The sequence below is a fragment of the Mauremys mutica genome, chromosome 4 (assembly GCF_020497125.1).
Source record: "Mauremys mutica isolate MM-2020 ecotype Southern chromosome 4, ASM2049712v1, whole genome shotgun sequence".
Lineage (NCBI taxonomy): Eukaryota > Metazoa > Chordata > Testudines > Geoemydidae > Mauremys > Mauremys mutica.
The window spans coordinates 101,764,310-101,787,872 of record NC_059075.1 but is presented as its reverse complement, the minus strand read 5'-3'; the positions used below and the strand labels follow the sequence as shown (position 1 = coordinate 101,787,872).

Sequence of the window (23,563 nt, the reverse complement as noted above, 5' to 3'; positions counted from 1 at the left end):
AGTAGTATCTAGGTCTGGGTGTCAAGAGTCCTGCGCTGTTCACTAGAACCTGGATGTTTTTAAAACCATTGTTGTTGAACTGCGTGTTAAGCCTGGAAAAGTTGATCACTGACTAAAGTTCTATAGGCACACAAACATTCAAAGTGCAACAATCTGATTTTGCATCATCAAATATTGATAACAGATCACAACAAAAATTACCACAAGACAACCTCAAGCTTCACAATGGAGATAGTCTGTGCCTTCTTGCTACTCTACCCCTTCTCCACCTCCAGCTCTTTATCGCTCCTTGAAGAAGCAGCACATCCTCTCACTACACTTAACACATTAAGACCAATGGAGCATTCCCGCAATCAGTGCTCACTACACTATAGAAGAGCCACATTCATGGCCCGAAAGAGCCACGTATGGCTGTGGTGCTTTTGAGACTGAATATCACTGTGTTTATTACAGGATTCAGAATTTAATAGGAGTTTGGAGCAGTGAAGCTGTATAAGACAGAGAAATCACATGGTACCAATATACCAAAATCAAGCACACACAATTGTCTCTAAATTTAATTCTGTGATATCCAACAGGGTTTCTTCTTTCTATGCCTTCATATTCAGTGTGAGAGATCTCCTTACATATATCAAGGATACAGTGGCACTGGGAACAAACAAGAGGTAAAGAAACATTTAACTCCTGATGCTACACAGATGTAAGGAAAGTTTAAATACTTACAATAATAATTACGCAGGGAAGACAAACCAAATTTGAGTTAAAAGCAAAGAATTTAAGAGGACAAATACAACTTCGTAAAAAAATTGGGAAAAAAAATCTGTGACTAACTAAATGTATCCCAAAACTATTTCCATATGCCTTTGTGTTACCAAAGGCCTCACAGAATAGCTGTGATATGAAATCTATAGTGCTCTAACTACAACAGAAGCATTTGAAAGACTGAAAAAAAATGAAAAGCATCTGTGTCAGGTAGTGCGTCAGCTACAATATTAGACACAAACAATAATGAGAAATCCCACACATGGCATAACCCCATACAGAGAGGTTAATGATCTGGTTGCAAAACTGTGCTCTGAAAATAGCACACAGACAAGGAAAACCAGTGTGAGTGGCTGATGTCTAGATACCTGTTCAAGAGCCTTCCTGAAAGATGCTACTGAAAAGCAAATATGAGGGAAATGAGGGCGAAAACAACTGCAAATCACCACAGATAATGTATGGATACTTCAGAATGCTCATGAAGCTACTGAGGAAAATTTGAAGTTGTGTGCTCTAAAAGTTACAGTTTGAGCCAAAGCCAGAGGATGAGGATGGCCAGAAGAGAGACTCAAGGAGACCCCTGTCATAAAAGCTTATTTAGACTAGACTAATGTGTTGCTACTTCAGTGCAAAAGATCTGTAATACCACCCAGGATGTTTACAGAAGGGATAAAAAAGTGTCACGACAAACACCTATATGAAAAAAACAAAATGAACTTACATTGAATAGAGACCTGCCAGTTAAAATACTGAATCAATTATTAAACCATGAGGACCACAGTTTGAGAGCCACAAATTTCAGGGATAACTCTCAAAAGGATACTAGGTTCATGCTAGAATCGAGTTTATCAAGCAAATCAAGGCTACTATTGCCTCATTGTTTGTAGGACAAAAAAGAAAAAAAGAAATATATAGATTTCCACATTTCTGAAGGTATGTTTTGAAGACAACAAAATAACATGATATGGCTCATACCAATGTTAAACTGATTGCTGCAACATGTCTATGAAATGTGCTATTGTCACTGACCACAGGATTTCAGGGTAAAATTGATCTCTGTTATCTGAAATGAAAGTTAGTGTTTGGTTTTACTTTTTTTTTTTCCTTTAAGATCAATTTACCTCAAATAATCAAAAAAATTGATGAATGTAAACCTGATGAGAGGAATTGAATTAACACAAAAGAGAACCTTTCCACAAGAATGGAATTAATTAATGAGTGAAAAGACAAAGTTGCTAAAGCTTCAGTTTTAACCATTGATGATTTCAACCTTCATCAAATTAAAAGCCAGGCATTCTTGTGATTTCTATTGTACGACATCATTTAAGCTTTATCTCATATTACTTCTTAGAGCTTCCATAACAACTTATGTTACACAACTTGATTTAAAGTTACAGGGGTATAAGTATAAAAGACAAGATTAGGAAAAATCCTACTGTCTGGCAACTTGATACAACCAAAACTGCAATCAGTACCAGTGAAAGGTAATTATTTACTGCCCATAGGCCAAGATGCTGACCTAAACTTTAAAATGCTGAATACAGTTACTGATTGGGACATTTGACCCATGGATGAAAATGGTCTCTTTTTCCAGCTTCCTGTCAGCCAGTGGAGGATCTCTTGACATGGTCTCTACTTTGTTTAACTTTTCCTCTGGCTTCACAAAACATGCTATACTACACACTGCAATTCCAAAAGGGTGCATATATGGGTAATTGTGTAAAACTTTAAAAAAAGCAAAAGAAAAAAAAAGAGCATGATCTGGATTTCATATTTTTGTTGCAGGTGAGTTTTAAATCCTTGGAATGGGAAAAATTTTATTCACTATAAATCAAGCTCCCTTTCTGTGGCTATAAAATTCGTAGTTGGAATTGTTATAAGATAAATCAACATGAAATGAAACAAGGATAAAAGGTCATTGAATGAGGTATCATTAGTCACTCAAGCCATTCTATAATTGAACAGAATTCCTGTCACCAAAACATAGCTGTCATGTAACTAATATAGTATCCTCTTTTTCCTATGAAATACTATTTCTAGGATTTATTACAAAATAGGCTTTTGCAAGAACATTTTCAATTCTCAAGTAAATATTTTATTCCTGAACGGTATTTAAAACCACAACCACAACAGAACAAACAACAACAGAACAGAGCTGTATAACAAAAATCTTACTACATCAAAAGAGAATGGGGATTATGCAGCATTTTAAAATAAAATATTAAAAATACTAAATATTAGGCTGCTTTCAACTCTAATCTATTTTACTTTATACACTGTGTATGTCTCAGATTTTTTTTACGTATTCATACAAAATGATTTTTAAAAAATCATTAAATACTCATTCCTGATTTTATCCAAGGGAAGGCTGTATTGATGGTCAGGGATTCTGCTCTCTCATTAGCTGGACAACAACTACACATGATAACTAGCCTGTAAAATGCAGATAGCAAATACACACAGGTACTTTTGAGATAGGGAGCCTAAGTTTCAGACATGGGTGAAAATGTTAGGTACTGAAAACACTTTATTACAATAATGGGTGCTATAGAACTTTCATAAAGAATTAAGCACTTATAGTAGGTGGCTGAAATAGGTTTATAAGCACTTATATGTACATATGGGCCCTGCAAAGCACTTAAGCATTTAAAATGTACATAAGTGCTTTGCTGAATATTGATAGAATTCAGAACATATCAAACTGTTCATTTGCTTGCATATTTTCTGAATCCTTGGGACATTCTTGGGAGTTAGGGGCTGGAGAGAAGGACAGGGCTTCAGGGATAGGATAAAGATAAAGGGAAGGGGCACAAGGAACAGAGCAATAGTATCTCAGTGCAGATGACATACAGAGATGGAGTAAATGGGAGAATTACAACCTCTAAAGGGAGTTGGTGGTGAGGAAAAAGAAGGGGAAGGGACAAAGATGAGGAATATCTGAATGAAATACACACCATGAGCCTGATCCTGCAAACCTCTATTTTTGTGAATAGTCCCCCAAAAATTAACAGGACAATTTATGTCAGTGTGGATTACTCATTGATTAAAAGTTGTGGGACTGGCCCCTAAGAAAGTAGTTAGCTGAATGAACTAGGAATGTCTGGAAGAAATAAGATACGAAAAAAACCTGTTGCCCAAAATTCTGCAAAACTTCCAACAAGATTTAGTTCACTTTTAAAAGGCGGAGTTTGTTTTTATTGCCATTTCATGTGTCCCAACCCTAAATAGATACTGCAGAGGCAGGATCAAAACAACATGAAAAAAAAATATCACTATTTTCGACGTGGATGAAATGAATAAGAACCAGAAATCCTGTGAGAGCTTATTTTTCTGATGCTTCCCATGCAGTTTCTAACCCACAGTTAAGTACCTGATATTTTGGAAATTTGTCTGAGCTAACATGAAACTCCGGCCTTTTTTAAATTTGACCATCAATAGTTCTTGGATGACTCCAATGTGTATCTGAAGTTCTCAGCTCTCATTTGAGGGCTGTATTGAAATTAACAAAGAAAATTCTCTCTCAACAGTTGTAGTTAAAGAGGTGTAAACAAAAACCCAAAGGGCTAGATCCTCATTGGTGGTAAACTAATGTATCTGCACTAAATAGAGCTATGCTGATGTACACCAGTTGAAGATCTGTTTCAAATAATTTTAAACAGTCTATAAAATTTGCTTCCCCTTCAATTAAATCACTTCCCTGGCACTTTTGATTTCATAATCCAACCATCTCCTCTATAATCCAGGAAGCATCTTCCAGGATAGCCAAGACCTGAATTTTTAATGTTAAGAACAAGCAGAGAAAGACTTATAAAAAAACCCTCTCAGGCCTACAAAATAAGGCAAATTTTTGTTTTCAGGTGACCTTTAAATTAGTATTTTCAGTTGTTTATATATAAGTCATTAAAATACCAGAAAAATCTGGTTTAAAAACATGGACTGGCCTGAGATATCAGTATGTGACAAAGTGCACACTTGGATTAAACAAGGTTTTTGACTCAGTACCTCAGCTGACCCCTGTCCAATATAATGCTGTGAGCAAAGATGAGTGGCTGGAATAAATACATGTCTGAAGAAAATCTGTCTGCTGGGAATATGCAACCACTTAAAAATAACACTGGTAGGTGTTTGAATAGGGTGATTCATTCAAACTTTTCAGTAATGCTTTCGGAACAAAGTGTTGCCTCCCGTTTTAAGGGAGAGACATTATCAGGGTCTAAACCAACTTTAAAAACCTCACTATACTTTAACAAAAAACAAAAAAAAAGAGAGAGAGAGAGAGAGAGGAGAATGAATCAAGTGCTGGCCTGGAGAGTGACTGCACAGCAGACAAACAACTGTTACAATGACTAACACTCCAAATTATTTCCACCTGGGCAGCAGGTGTAGAAACTCAGGATGTCAAATTCCCCTCTCATCTATACCATATTAGTCTCCTAACAAGCAGAAGTTTAATGCTTCGAAGGCTGGAAATATGGTGTTAGAAAGTGAAGGCCTACATTTATGCACAGAACACGAAAACAGCATAAGTAATAGCTATGAGGAAGAATGGTCTTGTAATGACGGCACTGGACTAGTAGGCAGGGCACCTTAGTTCAAATCCTACTATACCACAGATTTTCTGGGTGACCTTGGGCAAGTCACATAATCTAATTCTGTCTCAGGTCTCCATCAGTAAACAGGGAACATAGTACTACCCTACTTTACAAGGGTGTTCCTAAATTCCCTCTAAGCTGCATAGCCATGCAGCCATGCAGCTGCCTATTAAGTGCCTCACAGGTGCTCAGGGCTGTGAAGAGAGATGCCTCTCCCCAAGCCCCAGACCTGCTGTGGTGCCCCTCCCTCGGCCCTGACCCAGCCCAGCCTGGACTTACCGCGGCCAGGGGAGAGAGAGCTGGGGGAGGGGTTCCCCACTGTAGGCCCAGGGAGCCCCACTGCACCCCAAATCCCTCATCCCCACCCCAGAGCCTGCACCCCCAGCCAGAGCCCACACACACCCCAACCCTCTGCCCCAGCCCTGATCCCCTCATCCCCAGACCCACCTGAGAGCCTGCACCCCCAGCCAGAGCTCTCACCTCCCCACACCCCAACCCTCTGCCCCAGCCCTGAGCCATTCATCCCCGCCCCCTCTCCCAGCCAGAGCCCACACCCCCAGGCAGATCCCTCACTCCCTCCCCTGCATCCCACAATCTGAACCTCTCGGACCCACCCTGCCACATGAATTCCACCAATCACCTCCACATCACCTCCATATCGATGCACATCACAAAATTCATTCCACACATGGGAGGGAAAAATTAGAGGGAATACTACGTAAATCCACTTTTGTGTGAGATGCTTATATACCAAGATGGCAAGGGCAAAAGACAGAACCATTCCATTTCCCTACACCATGTGTTATGTTTGCTAAGGAATGCAGAGTCAAGCACACATTGTTGGAAGGCTCATTAGGTTTCTCATTTCTCAAATCCAATGATCTCAGGAGAGAGAGAAAAAAGACTTTGTTCAAGTGTGCACAGGCTGCACCAAGTTCATTAAACTGAATTTGAACTATATAATTCTTAAGGCCTCTGACTCAAACAGAATTAGAAAATTCTATTCTATATAGGTTCTTATACTGCCCCCGTCTCCATTGTATCTCAGATTTTTACCATTATTCCCATTTTGTACAAGACAAACACTTATTTACATCTTGCAAACACTGTATAAAAGAAATATAGAATGATTAAGCAAAATAGAATTATATAAAGGCTATATCTCAGAATCAATGTAAATACACTGGAGGTAAAAATATGGATTTATGGCTAAGGAGGTGTTATCCTCAAACATTTCTGATACCTGTCATTGCACCTGTTAACATCTGATACCTGTTAACAGAAAGCAGAGATTTCTCTAGAAATTTATTTAATTAGCTAAAATATTTCATTTAATGAAGTAAGGAACCAAAGACATGCTAATGTGAGCTAACATTTTCCAAACATCATCTGCATGAAAGTAATCGTAAGTATCTTTTAAAATTCAGTAAGTGCAAATGCAATCTTGTTTTTACCTAACATTACAATAATTTATAATTTTATTAACCATTTTGGCATTAGTAATAAGGTCTATCCCTACATTTGACTTGACCTGAAAAGTTTTGTTTAAAAAGTCAGTTCAGCATTAAATTGCATTTCCCAATTGTGCCACATTGCCTCATGAGAATTGTAGTTTTGGTCCCCATTCTTGCCTATGAGCTGGGTCATCTGGCCCATAGTTCAGTGTAGGCTCCCCTCTGACCAAGCTGCATGATGCATCTTGGAAGTCACGTGACTGAAGGTGTGTCGCGAGACATGGCCCATACGAGAAATGATCCAGCATTTGTTTTCACATGCAAAATTATGGGTACAATTTTAGACACTGAGTTGAGGTGGCTGAAAACTCCTGGGGCCAAGTTTTCCATTAATTCAGCACAATCCATGATAATGAAGGTCTTAAAGTTTAATGGAATGTTCCTCCTGTTTTTTCCAGCAAGCTCACAGTTTTTGGTGATTGGCATTATGTGACATACAGCCATGGATCTATTATCATCACTAAGAGTTTACATAGCTCCTTTCACTAGTAATTAATACAGATTCTTTATAAATTAAGTTTATATAGCTACATTCACCTACTGTATAAACATACAAGGGAACACCAATAGATAAACTCTAATGCAACCATGAAAAAAACCCAGGTAAATAAGTTAAGATAACTGGAATAAGTTAAAGCATTAACTCTAGATTTTAAAAAGAGCTGAGAGCCAAACTAAGCATGATTGGTCTTATGACAGAATAGTTAAGCAGCTTCCTTAGATAAATTATCAGAATACTGCTGATACAGAGTACATTTTAGAGAGCAGCACAAGGCTATAAATATGCATGGAGTGACCTTATTTGTATTGTTCCTTCTTAGGGCTCTGTTCATTAGTCTAACAAAGAAAGGAAGAACATCCAACAAAGAGAGGAAGGATTGCCTTTTGGTTAAAGAGAGGACTGGGAATCAGGAAACTTGCAATCTATTCCTGGTTCTGCCATGGACTTCCTCTGTGACTCTGGGCAAATCACTTAACAGTAAACTTTTTGCATTTGCGGGACTACATCTAGGAAAAGGCAGCGTGATTTTCAGAAGTCATTAGAGTTAACTAACTAACCTTAGGTACCCAAATATAAAATGATTGTCCACTGGACCTTGGTTTTCTCCTCTGTAAAGCAGGGATGCAATATTTATCTAAGTCACAGGGTTGAAGTTTACATTTCTTCATATTAGTAAGGTGCTTTGAGAGCTTCAAGTGCAAGACACTATGGACTGAAAACGGTATTATAACATGGTGTTCAGAGCCAAGATTTAAACCAATTGCAAAATGAAGATAAGCCACCTGCTCCCATGGGTGTTGGATAGTTTTTTTTTTCTGGCCATAGTACTCACACACTAACTCCTGACCTTTGAATAAAACTTATTTATTTATATAATACAATATATTGCCCTTTATAATTCCAAAGCAAAGTACAAACATGACTAATTCATCTCTAGGGTCACATTTCATTTTTAGAACTAAAAGCATATTCAAACCTTGTATTAAACATTCCTGAACTGCTTAAGTTTCTGCAGTCAGGAAGGCAAAGTGCCTTCAACCCACTTTGAATTTCAGGGGAGCTAAAATGGGCAGAACAGAACTCACACTCCAAGGAGGAGGACAAAGGCCAACATAGCTTCAATCACTTTGTATCCTCCAGATCCTGGCTGTTCAAAGGTCTGGAGAGGCCCCTAAAGTAATTTAGGCAGCCCCAGTCTAAGCCTTCCCTGGGGCTACCCTATGGGCCACAGTACTGCCCAGAATCTACATGGTGCTGTGGGCCACAGCCACACTACCAAGACACCTCCTACCAGGTTTTGGGATTGGGTCCTCCGGAAGCAGCCTTATGGCTGTCTTCCATGATTCCTACACCTGGAGAATCTTCCCCCAGTCAGATGCAGGGCTTTTAGGGCCCCGATAGACCATTTTAGCATAAAGTAGGAGTGAGGATCTCCAACCAGGGGAGATTACACCCTATGAAATTAAATTGCTTAAATTGAATACAAGCAGATTAGCCTCTGTGAGGAGAGCCGAGGCCAAACATAAAAGAGTCTATCCTAGCAGATGAGGTTCCAATGCACAAAATAGGTTTCTTGGGTTTGTTTTTAAATGTAGGCAATTTCTCATTATGCATTTTATAACATGAAAGTATGTTTAGGTATTCTGTATTTGCCATGCTAACAACCACCAGTGAGTCTGACATTATGTCCTCTTTAAATCTCTTGAGCTCATGGTAACAGTTTACCATCCATAAGGAGCTTTGCAAAAAGCCACAAATATGATGGAAAAAGTGTGGCTGCAGCATGAGGTTTAATCAGCCTTTTGTATTTTACTTCATTACCATGTGGGCAGGGGGGAAATCAATATCTTCCAATACCTCCCTACTTGGAAGAATTCCCTAGAAACATGGAGAGAATTCAAATGCAGTAAAATTTCTGAGAGAGAAAGATTGATGGAAAATAGTTCCCATCAATCAGGAGTTTTCAAAAGCTAAGCTGAGACATTACAGCAGTCTATCAAGCATATTTAAGGAATATACACCAAAAACAAGCTGTATTGAACTGGCCGTGACTATCACTCTGAAAATGGCATCTGCATGAAACATTTTTCTCTATTCCCTTAAAAGAATAGTGTTTCATATTAAACCTAATGATAGTTCTGTAAACCATTTAAACAACGCTAACTGAAAGAGGGATCATTAAAATTTACTTCTGAATGTTTTCGCTCATAAAACTCATATTGGTCACTATGTGTTCTTAACTTAGAGAGATGGAAAATAGATTTCTATAATAGTGGTTTTGTTTTTCTCTTTTAGGTTTTTTTTGGAGATAAACTATACACAAAGTATTGTATATATCAAACCAGATGTCAATTAGAGAAGATAGGTCTAACAGTATGCTAGAAAACCACTAGCGAGGTGACTCAATACACCAGGGACTTCCCAAACCAAACTGTGATTTCCCACAAAATCATAGTGGAGCGAAAAACAGAGTAAACAATTTAAACAGGACAGGAACACAATTTAAGGGCCTGTCCTGAATTCTTGCACATTCAACGTAATTAGTGACTTTAATAGCAGTTGAGGATGCACAAAGATTGGACGTGGTATTCTCTTAAGGATAGAGAATATCAGTACTAAATTGACCATTGTGGAAACAAAATACATTTTAAAAAGCGGTCTTACAGACTCCTGGTGGGGTGTTGGGTTATAAAGAGTTCAACTCTTTATAAAAAATTATATTTCTATTTTAAAATGCCTCACATAACACAATACAGTGCCACATTTTCTGTTGGTTAACACAATTCTCTCTCACACACACACACAAATACAAAGCCGGAATCCTGAGACAGGCATGCAGACCAGGCTATAGGCTCGTTATAACAGCCTATTTCTTATTAGTGAACTAAGTGTTATTCTGAAACCTGACTCGGTCCTCATTTAACACTATTCTGTCTATATTAATCCTTTTACAAGTCCACATCAATTGTTTCACAACTCTGTTTAAATCCCACCCATTAAAGCCATTATATTGTGGTTTTCAAATTGGGAAGACTGTTTTGCACCATCCTTGGACCTTATTGTGCACTCAACCCACACACATGAGTAAGTAGTATGAGCTGTTTGCCCTCCTCCCTCCACCCCCACCCACCCAGTATTTTTCCTTCCCCAATACCAACCCCCTTCTTTCACATTCGCCTTTCATTTTATGTATGTCTTTTGTGTTACTTTAGCATCCTTTGAAACACTTGCCACTCTTTTGGTCTTGTTATGATTATGACAGACTGCAATCCATTCTCCCTCCTCCATCATACTCTCCCTCTCCTTTTTCTTACCAGAACAAACCTTATCAGCAACGTTTAAAGAAACCCCAAAACCAACAAAAACCCACACAAGAGATCAGACATTTCTGAAAGAGTTTCACGGTTTCAGAATTCTTAAACCACCTCTACATTTGGCTCAGCTACCATTAGAGGAGGACAGAGCACTCACTGAGTGGGTGTGGGTTATACAAGAAATATCTGAACAAAATCAATTTCATTTTCACTGAGGTTAGGAATGATCAACTACTTCTATAGTTGGGTTTTCAGCAGTCTAAATAGGGTACCATTCATTATGGTGACTTTCATCACTATGAGCCACTAATCAGATTGTGATACTATAAAGTAATTGAAACGGCTATATTACTGCTACAAATATAGTCCGACATTTTAAAAAACTTAATTCATGCTCTCTTTATAAGCAACCAAATTGTATGCTCAAAACACCAAACTGCACACATGGAATAGGAGATTTACTAATAGCTTTGATGAATGCAACCCAGATTACACATACATACTCAGCTCTTTGTATGTATGCTTTTTTAAACCTGGAGCCACAAAACCAAATTAATGTCCAAGTTCTGATGTTTTGATCCACAGAGAAACTCATTGAGCCAAACCAGAGCAATTGGACTTCAAATATAGTACTCAGTGTTTATCTTAGCTCACATGTGTATGACATCTGCAGCCTTTTCTTTTATTTTAAGTGAATTTTGTAATGTGGTATTACATCACCGTGGGTTCAGCTCTGGTGGCTACAGTTTCAAGCTTAGAGTGAAAGACACTTTTGCTACTTGCTTCAGGTTTAGCGTCTCTAGGAACACATAAAAAGCAAGGATAATGACCACACATACATTTCACAAATTCAAGGTTTAGTCCGTTTTACAAGTTTCATTAAAGTTACAATTAAAGTGGTTACAAACATATAGAAATTCTGTACAGACCTATGCACAACTTACAAATATAGTTATACTCACATCCACACAAGGGTGAAAAAATTGGGATGGAAGGTAGGGGGGCTATTAGGCACCTATATAAGACAGCCCCAAATATCGGGACTGTCCCTATAAAATCAGGGCATCTGGTCACCCTAAGCGTTAGGGTCTGATGGGTCTCATGGATTGGTCATCAGTAGCAGGATGGTTCCTGCAGGAATTTCCCCACAAAGTTCAATTTTCCTAATCTGGGCACCCTCTTTTTATAATGGCATATGACTATACCTCACTAGCATTTATGCACAGATATACCCTAACTGCAGGGTGCACTATTAGAAAAATGTGACTAGTGGGTATCTTGTAAACAAAAATTTACTCTGTTCATTTTTTGCAATATCATCCATTGGTACGTCTTTTTCCCTGTAATCTTGTGGCATAGGGTCATTCTTTAGTATTTACTTACGTCAAGCATTTCTTAATCCTGTGGCCTAATATGACTAAGCTAAAAATCTTACAGGCCTCAGCCTGTAGGCATTGCGTTTCAACCCTACTTACTTACATACCTAATACATAATTATCCCTTCTAACTACCGATCAATCTTATATTCCATAATCCTACAATTTAACTCTATTTAGCATAGAAGAGATATTATATATTTTTAAATGTTAATTATAACATCACACAATAAAGCACTGACTACACATTACATCAGCTCTTACCGCTGAACTGGCAGTGGAAGGGAATCTAAGTAGTTATCACCTTGACAAGCCATGCTTCTCAGTCTGTACTTCTTCATAAGCCAGAAAATCTAAAATAAAATAAATAAATCAAAACAGCAGAAAGTCAGACTGATATGGTACAATCAAGTGTCAAACCACTCTTTTGGCATACAGTAATAATATTCAATTATGTAGCAAAATAATCCGTTGAGAACAACTCAAAGGGCCGGATTCTCCTCTACACTAAGAATGCTTCGCATTGCTCTGGCAGAGAGTCAGGCCAGAAAGTACATAACGTTGTAGAACACATAGGATTACTGTGCTCATGAGATTCTTGCATTATTGCACAGCACAAAGAGTTACTTGTAAGGAACATTATACTAGTATGGGGGCTGTGAAGTGACACAGGGCCATTACCCAGCCGCCCCCCTTCTCCCTCACAGAAATTACATCCCAGGATCTCCCAGAGACAGCGGACTCCGATTACAATGCATCAGGCTATTGTGTGAAGGATCAGCTCAGGCAGTATGTTAACACTGTTTTAGCAGCATGCATAGATATGTACATTTGTATGTATTAAAGGAGTGGGCAGGATAGGCCCCTGACGTCTAATGATAAGTGTTAACATAAGAATGGCCAGACTGGATAAGAACAATGGTCCATCTAGCCCAGTATCCCATTGTCTAACAGTGACCAATGCCAGCTGCTTCCATAACAGCATTGCCTACCTGAGTGCTCCTTTAGCACATTAAATCATCCAATGGCCCCACAAATTGATTGGCTAGATTCCTACTTCTGATGTACTTAAACAATTTGTTGCTGTTAGTTTGTCTTTTGGTAGTTGCTGCTCATATTCTCTTTTGGCCTGCCGAATTGTACTTTAACACTTCATTTGCCAGATTTTATGCTCTTTTCTCTTTTCCTCAGTAGAATGTGTCTTCCAATTTTTAAAGAATGTCTGTTGCCTCTAACTGCCTTCTTTACTCTGTTGTTCAGCCATGGTGGCATGTTTTTGGTCTGCTTTTTTATTTGGAATATAGGTTCAAATTTGAGCCTCTATTATGGTGTTTTTGAAAACTTTTCATGCGGTTTGCAGGCATTTCACTCTTAATTTCCATTTAACTAGCGTCCTCATTTTTTATAGTTCTCTTTTTGAAGTTAAATGCTATTGAGATTAGCTTCTTTAGTATTCCTTCCCTCCCTGCCACATTCACCACTTCGATGATATCCTGTGTGCCACTTGTGGTTTGAGGACTAGCTGCTTCAAGAAGCAGTCATTTATGTGGTTTAGAACTTTTAATCTCTGCATCACGTCCTAAGGTGACATGTACCCAGTCGATATGAAGATAGTTGAAATTCATCATTACTGAGTTCTATTTTTATAATCTCTCTAGTCTCCCTCAGCATTTCATAATCACCATATTGGTCAAGTGGTCGGTAGTGTAGCCGTACTGCTATACTCTTATTATTCAAGCATGGAATTTCTACCCATAGAATCTCTATGGTATAGTTTGAGTCGTTTAAGATTTTTACTATATTCAATGTAATGCTTTCACATATAGTGTCACTCCCCCACCAGCATGAACTACTCTATTATATTTTGTACCCTGGTATTACCATGTCGCATTGATCATCATCATTCCATCAAGTTTCTGTGATGCCTATTAGATCAATATCATTATTTAATATAAGTTACTCAAGTTCACCCATCTTACTATTTAGACCTCTTGCATTTGTATGCAAGCACTTATAAAATGTGTCAATATTTAGTTGTCTGCCTTCATATGATGACTGGGACTCTTCATTTGACTGTTTCTCTTAAGCCCCTACCTGTATTTTATAAATTTCTATCCTCTCCTCTTTATTAAGATATAGAGAATCCCCATAAATAGGCCCTCCCCTAAGGGATATCTCTATCCAAACTACATGCTCCTCAGCACCTGTCAGCTTTCCCCCAGCCCTTAGTTTAAAAAACTCCTCTCTGAGCTTTTTGATTCTACATGCCATCAATCTGCTTCCATTTTGGTTTAAGTGGAGCCCACCCATCCTGTATAGCCTCCTCTTTTCTCAAAAGGTTTCCCAGTTCCTAATAAACCTAAATCCCTCCTCCAAATATCATCATATCAGCCACACATTGAGACTCTGTGGCTCTGCCTATCTTGAATGTGGAACTAGAAGCACTTCAGAGAATGTACCATGGGAGTCCTGGACTTTAATTTCTTACTTGGCAGCCTAAATTTGGACTCTAGGCCCTCTCCCCTAGGTACCCATGAAATAGGGAAAGATAAGTGTACCATGATCACAAGCTTCTCCCCAGCTATGTTCTCTCTAAAGTTTGTGCCTAAGCGACCGCACAAGAGGAAATGTAGGGCCACGCACCTAATTAGTGGAGCCGCACAGGCATGGCTCCACTAATTAGGTGTCTTCCGGACCCTGGAGAGGACATGGAAGGTGAGGTGGTGGTGGAAATAAGGGGTGGGTGGGGTCAGGTGGGGGTGGGGACTAAGTTTGGGGCATCCTTCCCAGCCCCAGCTGGGCTGTGTGCGGCAGTCAAGGAGAGACGCAAGTCTCTCCCAGCCCCAGCGGCCATCTCTCTGTAGCCCTAGCTGGGCTATGAAAGACAAGAGTCCCAGGGTGCTGCTGCAGGGAGAGAGAGAGCTGGGGGGAGTCCTCTCTCCTGGCCACTAGCTCCTCTAGCCACTTCAGGGATTTCAAAAGCCATCTCTTTTCTCCCTGAGTAACCCCTCCTCCCCAGTTAAGGACTCCTGAAGAGATGAGGAGCCAAAGCCTCCTTAAGAAAGTGTCAGCCTTGCTTAGCAGGCCACTAGGCTTAGCACATGCTCTCTCCGCCCTTCCTCCCCCCTCCACCCCCAAAACAGGCCACACTATCAACTTGTATTTTTGTTACATTTCTTTCCATACACAGTGGTTTCGCAATTTGTAATGGTTTTTCATCATTTGGGGTGGGAGGGGCATGGGGGAACTGGCAGCTTAAAAAAAAAATCATACTAGGGCCAATTCCACATTGGTCTACAGCTACTTGTGCCAAAAAAAGGGAAAGCAAAAGGAAGTGTTTGCTTTTTGCAAAGAAGGGGGAGACAGTCCCCCCCCCCCACAGTCTCTGACTAGGTGAGACTACCCACAGTCAAAGGAGGTCTGCCCCACTCAGGAATCAAGAGAGACATATAACCCTAAGTAGCCATCCAACCCACCACTAGAGGGAACCCACTCCCCATCAAACTCATGAGGCCTAAGATGAACTGCTGCTGTTTGGGGAACCACATAGAAGAGCCTATTTGAGGTGACAGGGAGTGAAGAATGGTGGTCAGAAGGAGCGGGGGGGTGAAGATTGGTGGATTGGGGTGGGGGAGAAACAATGTGAAACAAACAGATGCATTTGTTTGAGATGTGCCAGGGAAGGATATGGAATTGGTGGCTTTTGGTCAGGTAGAAAACATTTTGCCCAAGGCATGTCATATGTATTCACAAACTAATGCAAAACATTTGAAAGATCCCCTAGTGGAATTTTGGTAGCACATCAACTGGTTATGCTCTGTAAATAAGTTCAGCTGGCGTTTACGAAACTTGCCACTCCAAATTGCTCTTAATTGACGTTAAGTGTGGGCCTCAGCCTCTTTCCTAACAAACTGATCTCATTCCTAATGCATTTCCTTGCTTTATGCAGGATTGGTATGTCAAAATCCACAAATATTGTCCTGAGTCAATAAAAGTTATAGCCAAAGTGATTCACCTACTTCATCCAATAATACACAATACCACAGATTGTTTGGGAAACTTAACACACACACACTTTTTCCTGGAAATAATGAGTTTACTTTTAAAAGATGTATCAAGCAAAGGAATATACTGCAAATAGAACAGCATAAAACAATCAGTGGTTTAACTATTATTGAATACTCTGATTTTAAAGAATTGCCAGTCTGAAGAAGTTCCATCTTAAAAAAAGATTGCTTAAAGCTTAATAAACTGCCCCTACATTGCTCATACATATTAAAACATAAATCTCTTCTGAGATATGTCTTGACTTGGGAAACAGGATTAATGAGTCTTTTTGACATTAGAGGCTCTGCCATACAACCATGAAAAGTACAGAAAAAAATCCAATCATATTTATTTAGCAATACAAAAAGAGTTTAGTAATTTTTGCCTCTTCAACCAAAACAAATTTAAGGGCAGCTAATATAAATAACTGTAGATTTAGTTGTACTGGAAATACTTCATTCATATTGGTGCTGAGCACATTTTTAATCAAGGAAATAAAATATTGCTCAAAATCTTGATCTTCAAGGTCAAGTTTCCTCTCTATAAAACTAAATACTAAAAACATTTGTAAAGAACTGAGAGACCCCTTTTCTAACAGACTGTGTCTGAACTCACATTATGGATATCAGAAATAGAATTCGCATTTTTCAGCTCCCAACACAAAGGCAAAGGCCTCTGTCTGGCAAGCTAATGCAGCTGCTTCATTAGCTCAGCCAACGGAGGGAACCTTTACACACATGAGAGGCTCTGATCTAGTCCATTAGCAGTAATCAGCTATATACATACATAGATATATACATATGTATACATACATAGACACAGACCTGGTCATTGCAGTCTAATTTTCTTTAGACATTAAAAACCTATAAACATTTGAGCTATCCATCCACAAAATACATATTTAGATCATGCCCTGGGAGTCTTTAATGAAAAGCTATTTCTGGATCATACTGCACCTTAAAGAATCCCCGAGCATGTCACAGATTTAAAGAGATCCTTGTTTGTATATCAAGTTACATATCACTAGATTGTAGCCCGTATCCCCATACCAAAAAATGTCTTAAAGCTCAAGTTAATATTGGCCAGGTTTGGAAAGAGGAGCATGCTGCATGGTCCCATGAGCTGCTTTGGGCTGTGCATTTCCCCTGTGTTCCAAGCAACCCTGACAGGGATTGTGCCTCATTGTTCTCCTGGGATAGTGAAGTGCCAGATGACCCCTTACACTGGGCTGTGGTTAAATGCTTAATTCAAGCCTTAATAAAAATGCATACATAGGTCATGATTTAATGTGACAAGCTACAGTTCTTTGGCAGGCAGGAAATTCTACAATCTATGAGTAATGAGCTGAACACACGTGAGTGATACTCCTACTTCCATACAAATGGAGTGTTGAGAATCCCGTGGGCAAGCTGTATATTCTGCCACCTACAATGTAGTCTGTCCCTTCACAATGTGAATGGCTGTTAGCTGTGCTTTATGTCATGTCATGTCAGCAGGAGCGCCGGCAGCCTTTTTGGCGCCCTAGGCAGCAGAAGGTTCCCGCCCCCGACAGAGGTAGCAGAAGGTCCCCACCCCCAACGGAGGCAGCAGAAAGTCCTGCCCCCGAAATACCGCCAACGACCACAGCGGCCAAACATCCGGCCGCCGCGATCACTGCCCCCCAAATGTCAGTGTCCTAGGCGACCGCCTAGGTCGCCTAATGGGTTGTGCCGGCCCTGCATGTCAGCCCTCAGGCTGGTCAGAAATTATCCATCAAAACTGGTTTTTCAAAGGAAAATTGGGTTTTCCACTCAACACATTTTTGCTGAAAGAATCTGCTCACCCAGGAAATTTTCATGTTTTCAACAAAAAATGAAGACTCAAGAATTGGAAAGTTTCTGGTTTATGGCTAAAAATCAAAATGGCTTGGTTTTGGCCAAAAGCCAAAATGTTTCCACTCCGAAATGCCACCGCAGTGCCTCCTGAGAGGAGTAGGTTGAGTGTCTCCTACAATCTCATATCCTGGGGGGAGGAATAACTCAGTGGTTTGAGCACTGGCCTCTTAAACCCAAGATTGCCAGTTCAATTCTTGAGCAGGCCATTTAGGGATCTGGGGCAAAAATCTGTCAGGGGATTGGTCCTGCTTTGGACTAGATGATCTTCTGAGGTCCCTTTTAACCCTGATATTCTATGATTCGTTTTCCTCTACTGCTCAGGCTCCCTGACTGGATTACATCTCCCATGAAGAAAAATGGTCTCACCTTTTGCTAGCTCACTATAGTGCTTCATAGGAGTCCCCCAGCTGTGGCACATCATGGGAGATGAAGTCCAGCTGGGAAGCCTGACCCACAGAAGAGAATGGGAGCTTGAGGCACCCAAACTACACCTCCCATGTGATACCACGGTACTATTTCCCAATCCAAATCTTTGGGGATTTGATTTAATTAAAAAGTTAAAAATATTTTTGAAGTTTTCCCACTTGGGCAGGATGGGGGGAGGAGGAACCATTCTGACCAGCTGTAATCAGCATTCCTAAAGGCAACATCTCCTAAAATGGATGGCATTGCAAATGTCCCCAGAAATATCACCTAAAGCCAAGCCATAACCAGAGAGCCTTTAGCATATCAAACATTTAATCTTATACATTAAACACTCTAATCAAGACCAAAAATCTAACACCCCCCCACTTAACACTTGTTTGAACAAAAAAAACTCTAGGCACAAAAGGGTACAGATGCAGTGGTGCTAGCAAAAAAATGTATGTACGCATTATCTCCCATGTCAAGAACACATGCTGTATTTCTCTGAAAGGCTGAAACACATTCTCAGGGCAACTTGTGCTGCCTCTGCTATGCTTGCACTGTTGATGTCTTGGCTTTTTCTGTAGATACACAATTTAGAAATTGTTTCCTCTCAGAGTTGACAATCCAGCACTTTTCACTAATACTAAATTCAACTTAAAAATGTCTCTCTCTCTCTCACACACACTCACACACACACCCCTCTGCTTCCTGGGGAAATTTTTCATAACACTCACAACTGCTGGTCTGCAAGCAGTGCCTGAAGTCCCATTTCAACGTTTTTTCTCCCCAACGTCCATTTGAAAGTTGTTCTTGTGATTTTTTTGATCTATTCATAATTACCACAAAAAAATATATACCACACACATCCCACCTATATGAAAATCTTTGATATTAACAGATGTGCTGCCACTTCTTATGAATGAGTTAAGTAGTTACTGGAAGTTAACATTTCATTAAGGCAAAATTAGAATACTACTAGAAATAAAACCATTTTAAGTACCTAGCAGTCTTTTGAAAAGGTCCTATAAATGCTTATATTCTTAATCTAATTATTTTTTATTTGTCTCATTGGTCATGTTTATATTGATAATAGGTTATCATAGTAGGAACAAATTTCTAAGCACCTTAATATCTGTGTATATGACACCCATCTGTCAACTTGGGATTCAGTGGTGCTTTAAGATTTATTATAAACAAATTGTAGAGTTTTCTTTTTTTATTTTAAAGGTCTTTTCTCTTTATTAACCATTGTAGAATAAAATCTGTCCTATGGATATAATCAACTGGATGAAAATAATTTAGACCCACTTTCATTAGTATCCTGCTACAGTGTTGTTTTTAAATAAATAAAAGATTCATGGAGCGTCTCTCCACTTTCCTATTACTAATACTAGAAACATTGAAAATTAGAGGTTTTACTGGAGGCATAGTATGGGATAACTCCTGTTCATATAACATCTGGTGATACTAAGGTCCTGGCTCAGGAAAGCACTTAAGCATGTGTTTAAGTTCAACGACTTCAATGGGACTTAAGCATCTGCTTAAGTGCTTTCCTGAACCAATAAAACCTACAATATGCAGTGTTTCTAATATTAATAGCAAAGTGGAGCTGTATTCACAAATCTTGTTTTTAAAAAAACATTAAATCTGTAGCAAGATACTTAGGAAACATTTTACTTCATACACTCATTCAGGCTTAAACCCAAGGCCTACTGAGGTCAACAGAAGGCTTTCTATTGACTGCAACGGATACTGGGTCAGGCAATGAGGACTTGTCAACATGCAAATTTTCACCAAAACTTAATCGGTTGTAATTCGCACCATTTGTTATTTCAGCACACATGTGGGTGTGGACACTTATTTCACAGTCAAAGTACAGGGAGTCCTTGGACTTATGACACAATTTGTTCCTCAAAATTGCGTTGTAAGTCGAAATGTTGTAAGTCAAAACCGCTTTTCCCATAGGAATCAATGGTATGAAGGGGGGATTAGTTCCTGAACCAAGGCTTGATACACTATTTTCACCATAACCACCCAGATTTTTGTACTAAATGAATTATAGATGACTAATATTGCAACAATGTATTTACTGTACACTGAATTTGTGAACAGCATTCAAACAAACAAACTCACATATGCTGCTCAGAATGCTGGCAGCACAGGCTCAGAAAGCCAGGGAGACAGTACACATGCTGAGCCTCCGCCAATCACTGTTCAAGCTTTCTGATTGGCTCCTGGCCCTGGGTTCAGTCAATCAAAAACAAGCGGCAACCCTACTCTGCAACAAGCTGCCCTGCTGCCTCAAAGCCAAGCAGAAGTGACCCCTTCCAGCTCCATACCAGTATAAATGCAACCAGGAAGTGATTTCAAGAGAACTTTATGCAAATTGAGCATCTTAAGGGCGAAACAAGCATTGTAGGGGCAAAACAGGCAGCCAATTGAAAAGCGCCGTGGGTGGGATCCGACATAAGTCAGGCATCGCAAGTCCAAGGACTCCCTGTAAAAGTAAAATATTGACTTACCAACTTAAGCAACACTGAAATAGGACACTTGGATTGTGAAATAAGTGTCCACACCCAGACTTGTGCTGAAATAAGAAATTATGTGAATTACAACTGGTGTAGTTATTTCAGTGCAACTGTGTGTGTAGCTGTGACCTCAGCTATATTCTTATTGCGTCATTTGCCATTCCTTTTATCATGTCAGTGCCAAACATTGTAAGACACTGTTTCCTCATGTTTATTAACAGATGGGAATATGAAGATCACAAGCCACATTTCATTCCCATCAAACACTTGTCAGCTAAAGTCTTCAAAGAAAAAAGACTATAATGAAAAAGAAAACGATATAAACAGCACATAGAAATCATCTATAAAAACTCAATCAATGAAAGACTTGGCCTTCTAGTCTTGTGCTTGCAGAGTGACAGGTAGCGTGTTTGCCCTAAAGCATTCAGGCCCTATATAGTGAAGAGATGCAGCCACAGAAAGCCAAATACAACTTCCTGATTCAAGGTCACCCAACCCACGCGTACGTTAGAGCTGGAGCACCAGTGGAGAAATAGGCATAGGGGAGCAAAGATCTACCCCACCCCTAACACACTCTACTTCCCCTTATGCTAGGGGTTTGTGGGTGGCTAATGTAGGAGGCAACTATGCAACCTCTACCAGTTCTATGGCAGCAGAGATTTCCCTACACAATGGAAATTCTCAGTTGGGAATATCTGGCCATTTAGCACTGTGTAGCAGCGTACACAGCACCAAGTGGCTTTAGCAGACCAGAGATGTCTCCTACACTACAGGTAGAGCAAAAACATGAGGGGAAAATTATTTTCACTCAATAACTTGCAGCACATCACATCTCCCAGTACAAGTTCTCTCCCCATCATGCAATATTTATGCCAAGGGTAGAAATATAATTTTGCTAGTGTGAGTATCCCAACATAAGCTAATGTTGATAAATATAGTACATTAAGTTGATTACCATGAGATTAATCTTGTTCTAAAATAGCTGATAAGCTAGAACTAGGAATCATGGCTTTTTTGCAGTTGATTGAATTACTGTTTTGGTCCTTCAGAAGAGAGATGCCAAAAACTTCACCATTAACATTAGCTGATAAACAACAGTATCCAAGAGAGAACATGGAAAAGTAAAGGCTTTCAGAATGGCAATCTCCCAACTTGGAACACTGAGGGATCAACTAGAAATTTAGAAAGAATCTAATAGTCTAGATTCTATTTTAGGAAAAAAGACTATAGAAATGTAATCAGGTCCTGGTTTTATCAGAAGCTGGGAAATGGGCTACAGGGGATGGATCACTTGATGATTACTTGTTCTGTTCGTTCCCTCTGGGGCATCGGGCATTGGTCATTGTCGGAAGACAGGATACTGGGCTAAAGGGATCTTTGGTTTGACTCAATAGGGCCACTCTTATGTTCCTTTCTCACAGTTATGGCAGAGAGTTCCTCAAACTGAAATAATTGTGACTCATTTAGTCCTATTAATGCTGGTCTTAAGAAAGTTGTCCCCTCTCAAAAGGATGTGCTGGAAAGTGGAGGTACTGAAACTGATACAATTAAGTGCCATTTCTGAAGTCACAATGCCAGGACATCCACCCTTCTGAAGACCTAAATCAGAAGTCAAGTCCATGAACTCCAGTGTCAGCTGTAACCTCAACATTAAAAAGAGTATTTTAAAATACAGAGCATCATTCTTCATTTTCAGAAAGAACAATTTTTTCACCCTCCATTATTAATATCCTTGGATTTGTAGGAAGCTAATCTCATAAATAGCCTGGCTAACCTGGGGATAACAAGCCTTCATCCACAGCTGAAAGTCATTGTAGACCAGATATCATTTGATTAATCAGAATGGTTGTTACATCATAATAAAAGGAAAAATCCTAAAGAGTGTCTGTCCTCCTTTTATACTGCTGAAAATCTGGGAATCATTAGTCACTATTCTCCTGATACACAGAAGAAGATCTGCTAATAGAATGCCACAAATCAAATTAAGGGCAGTATTGTGACAGTACTTATGTACTGTTAGTTTGCGTAAATTAGTCAGAGAGGTGGAGGAAAGTATGTATGCATTCTGTCCTCTGTAACAATAGGTAGGATTCATCATTAGTTTTTTTCTACTGTCCACTTCAAGACTCAGAATGCTAATACTGGCTAATGCTGTTCATACCAGTTTTATACTGGTGTGAATCCATTTACTTCAGTGGAGTTATTCCTCATTTACACTAGTGAAAGCAAAAACAGAATAAGTCAGTTTGTGAGCCCACAAAATATAAGGAGGAATAAAATCAAGAACAAACAAGAAAAATTTGAGGATCCAGCAGAAGGTGTGCTGAAATGGTATAGAGATGGTGGCTGCACAAGAACATGGATATGTACACAGACACTCCCTGGAATGCAAAAAAAAACCACTTTTAAAGGGAGGGAGGGGAGAAGAACAGTGTCAGGTTTACATAGATCTTTAGCAGTATTAATTACTTTCAAAACCAATAACCAAGCTTGCACTGGCCTTGGCAACATTACAAGTCAATCTCTGCATAAAGATTAATTATTCCTCTACAATGGCAGTGTACCTTTTGAGGGCACAACACATTTCTCCCCTTGTCCCTCCTGCACCATGCATATTTCTTCTGGACCGCCACTATTTCTTTCATC

General features: G+C 39.4%; 1 protein-coding gene across 4 annotated transcripts in view; it reads right to left on the bottom strand.

Annotated features, from left to right (window-relative positions):
- Window positions 1–23,563, bottom strand: part of INSC (INSC spindle orientation adaptor protein) — a 198,797-nt gene that overhangs the window by 121,189 nt on the left and 54,045 nt on the right. For all 4 annotated transcript variants that reach the window (XM_045012199.1, XM_045012200.1, XM_045012201.1 and 1 more), the window contains exon 2: window positions 12,325–12,413. In XM_045012199.1, coding sequence (XP_044868134.1) covers window positions 12,325–12,401 — 77 coding nt within the window. In that variant the 5' untranslated portion in view covers window positions 12,402–12,413. The remainder of the gene's footprint in view (window positions 1–12,324; window positions 12,414–23,563) is intronic.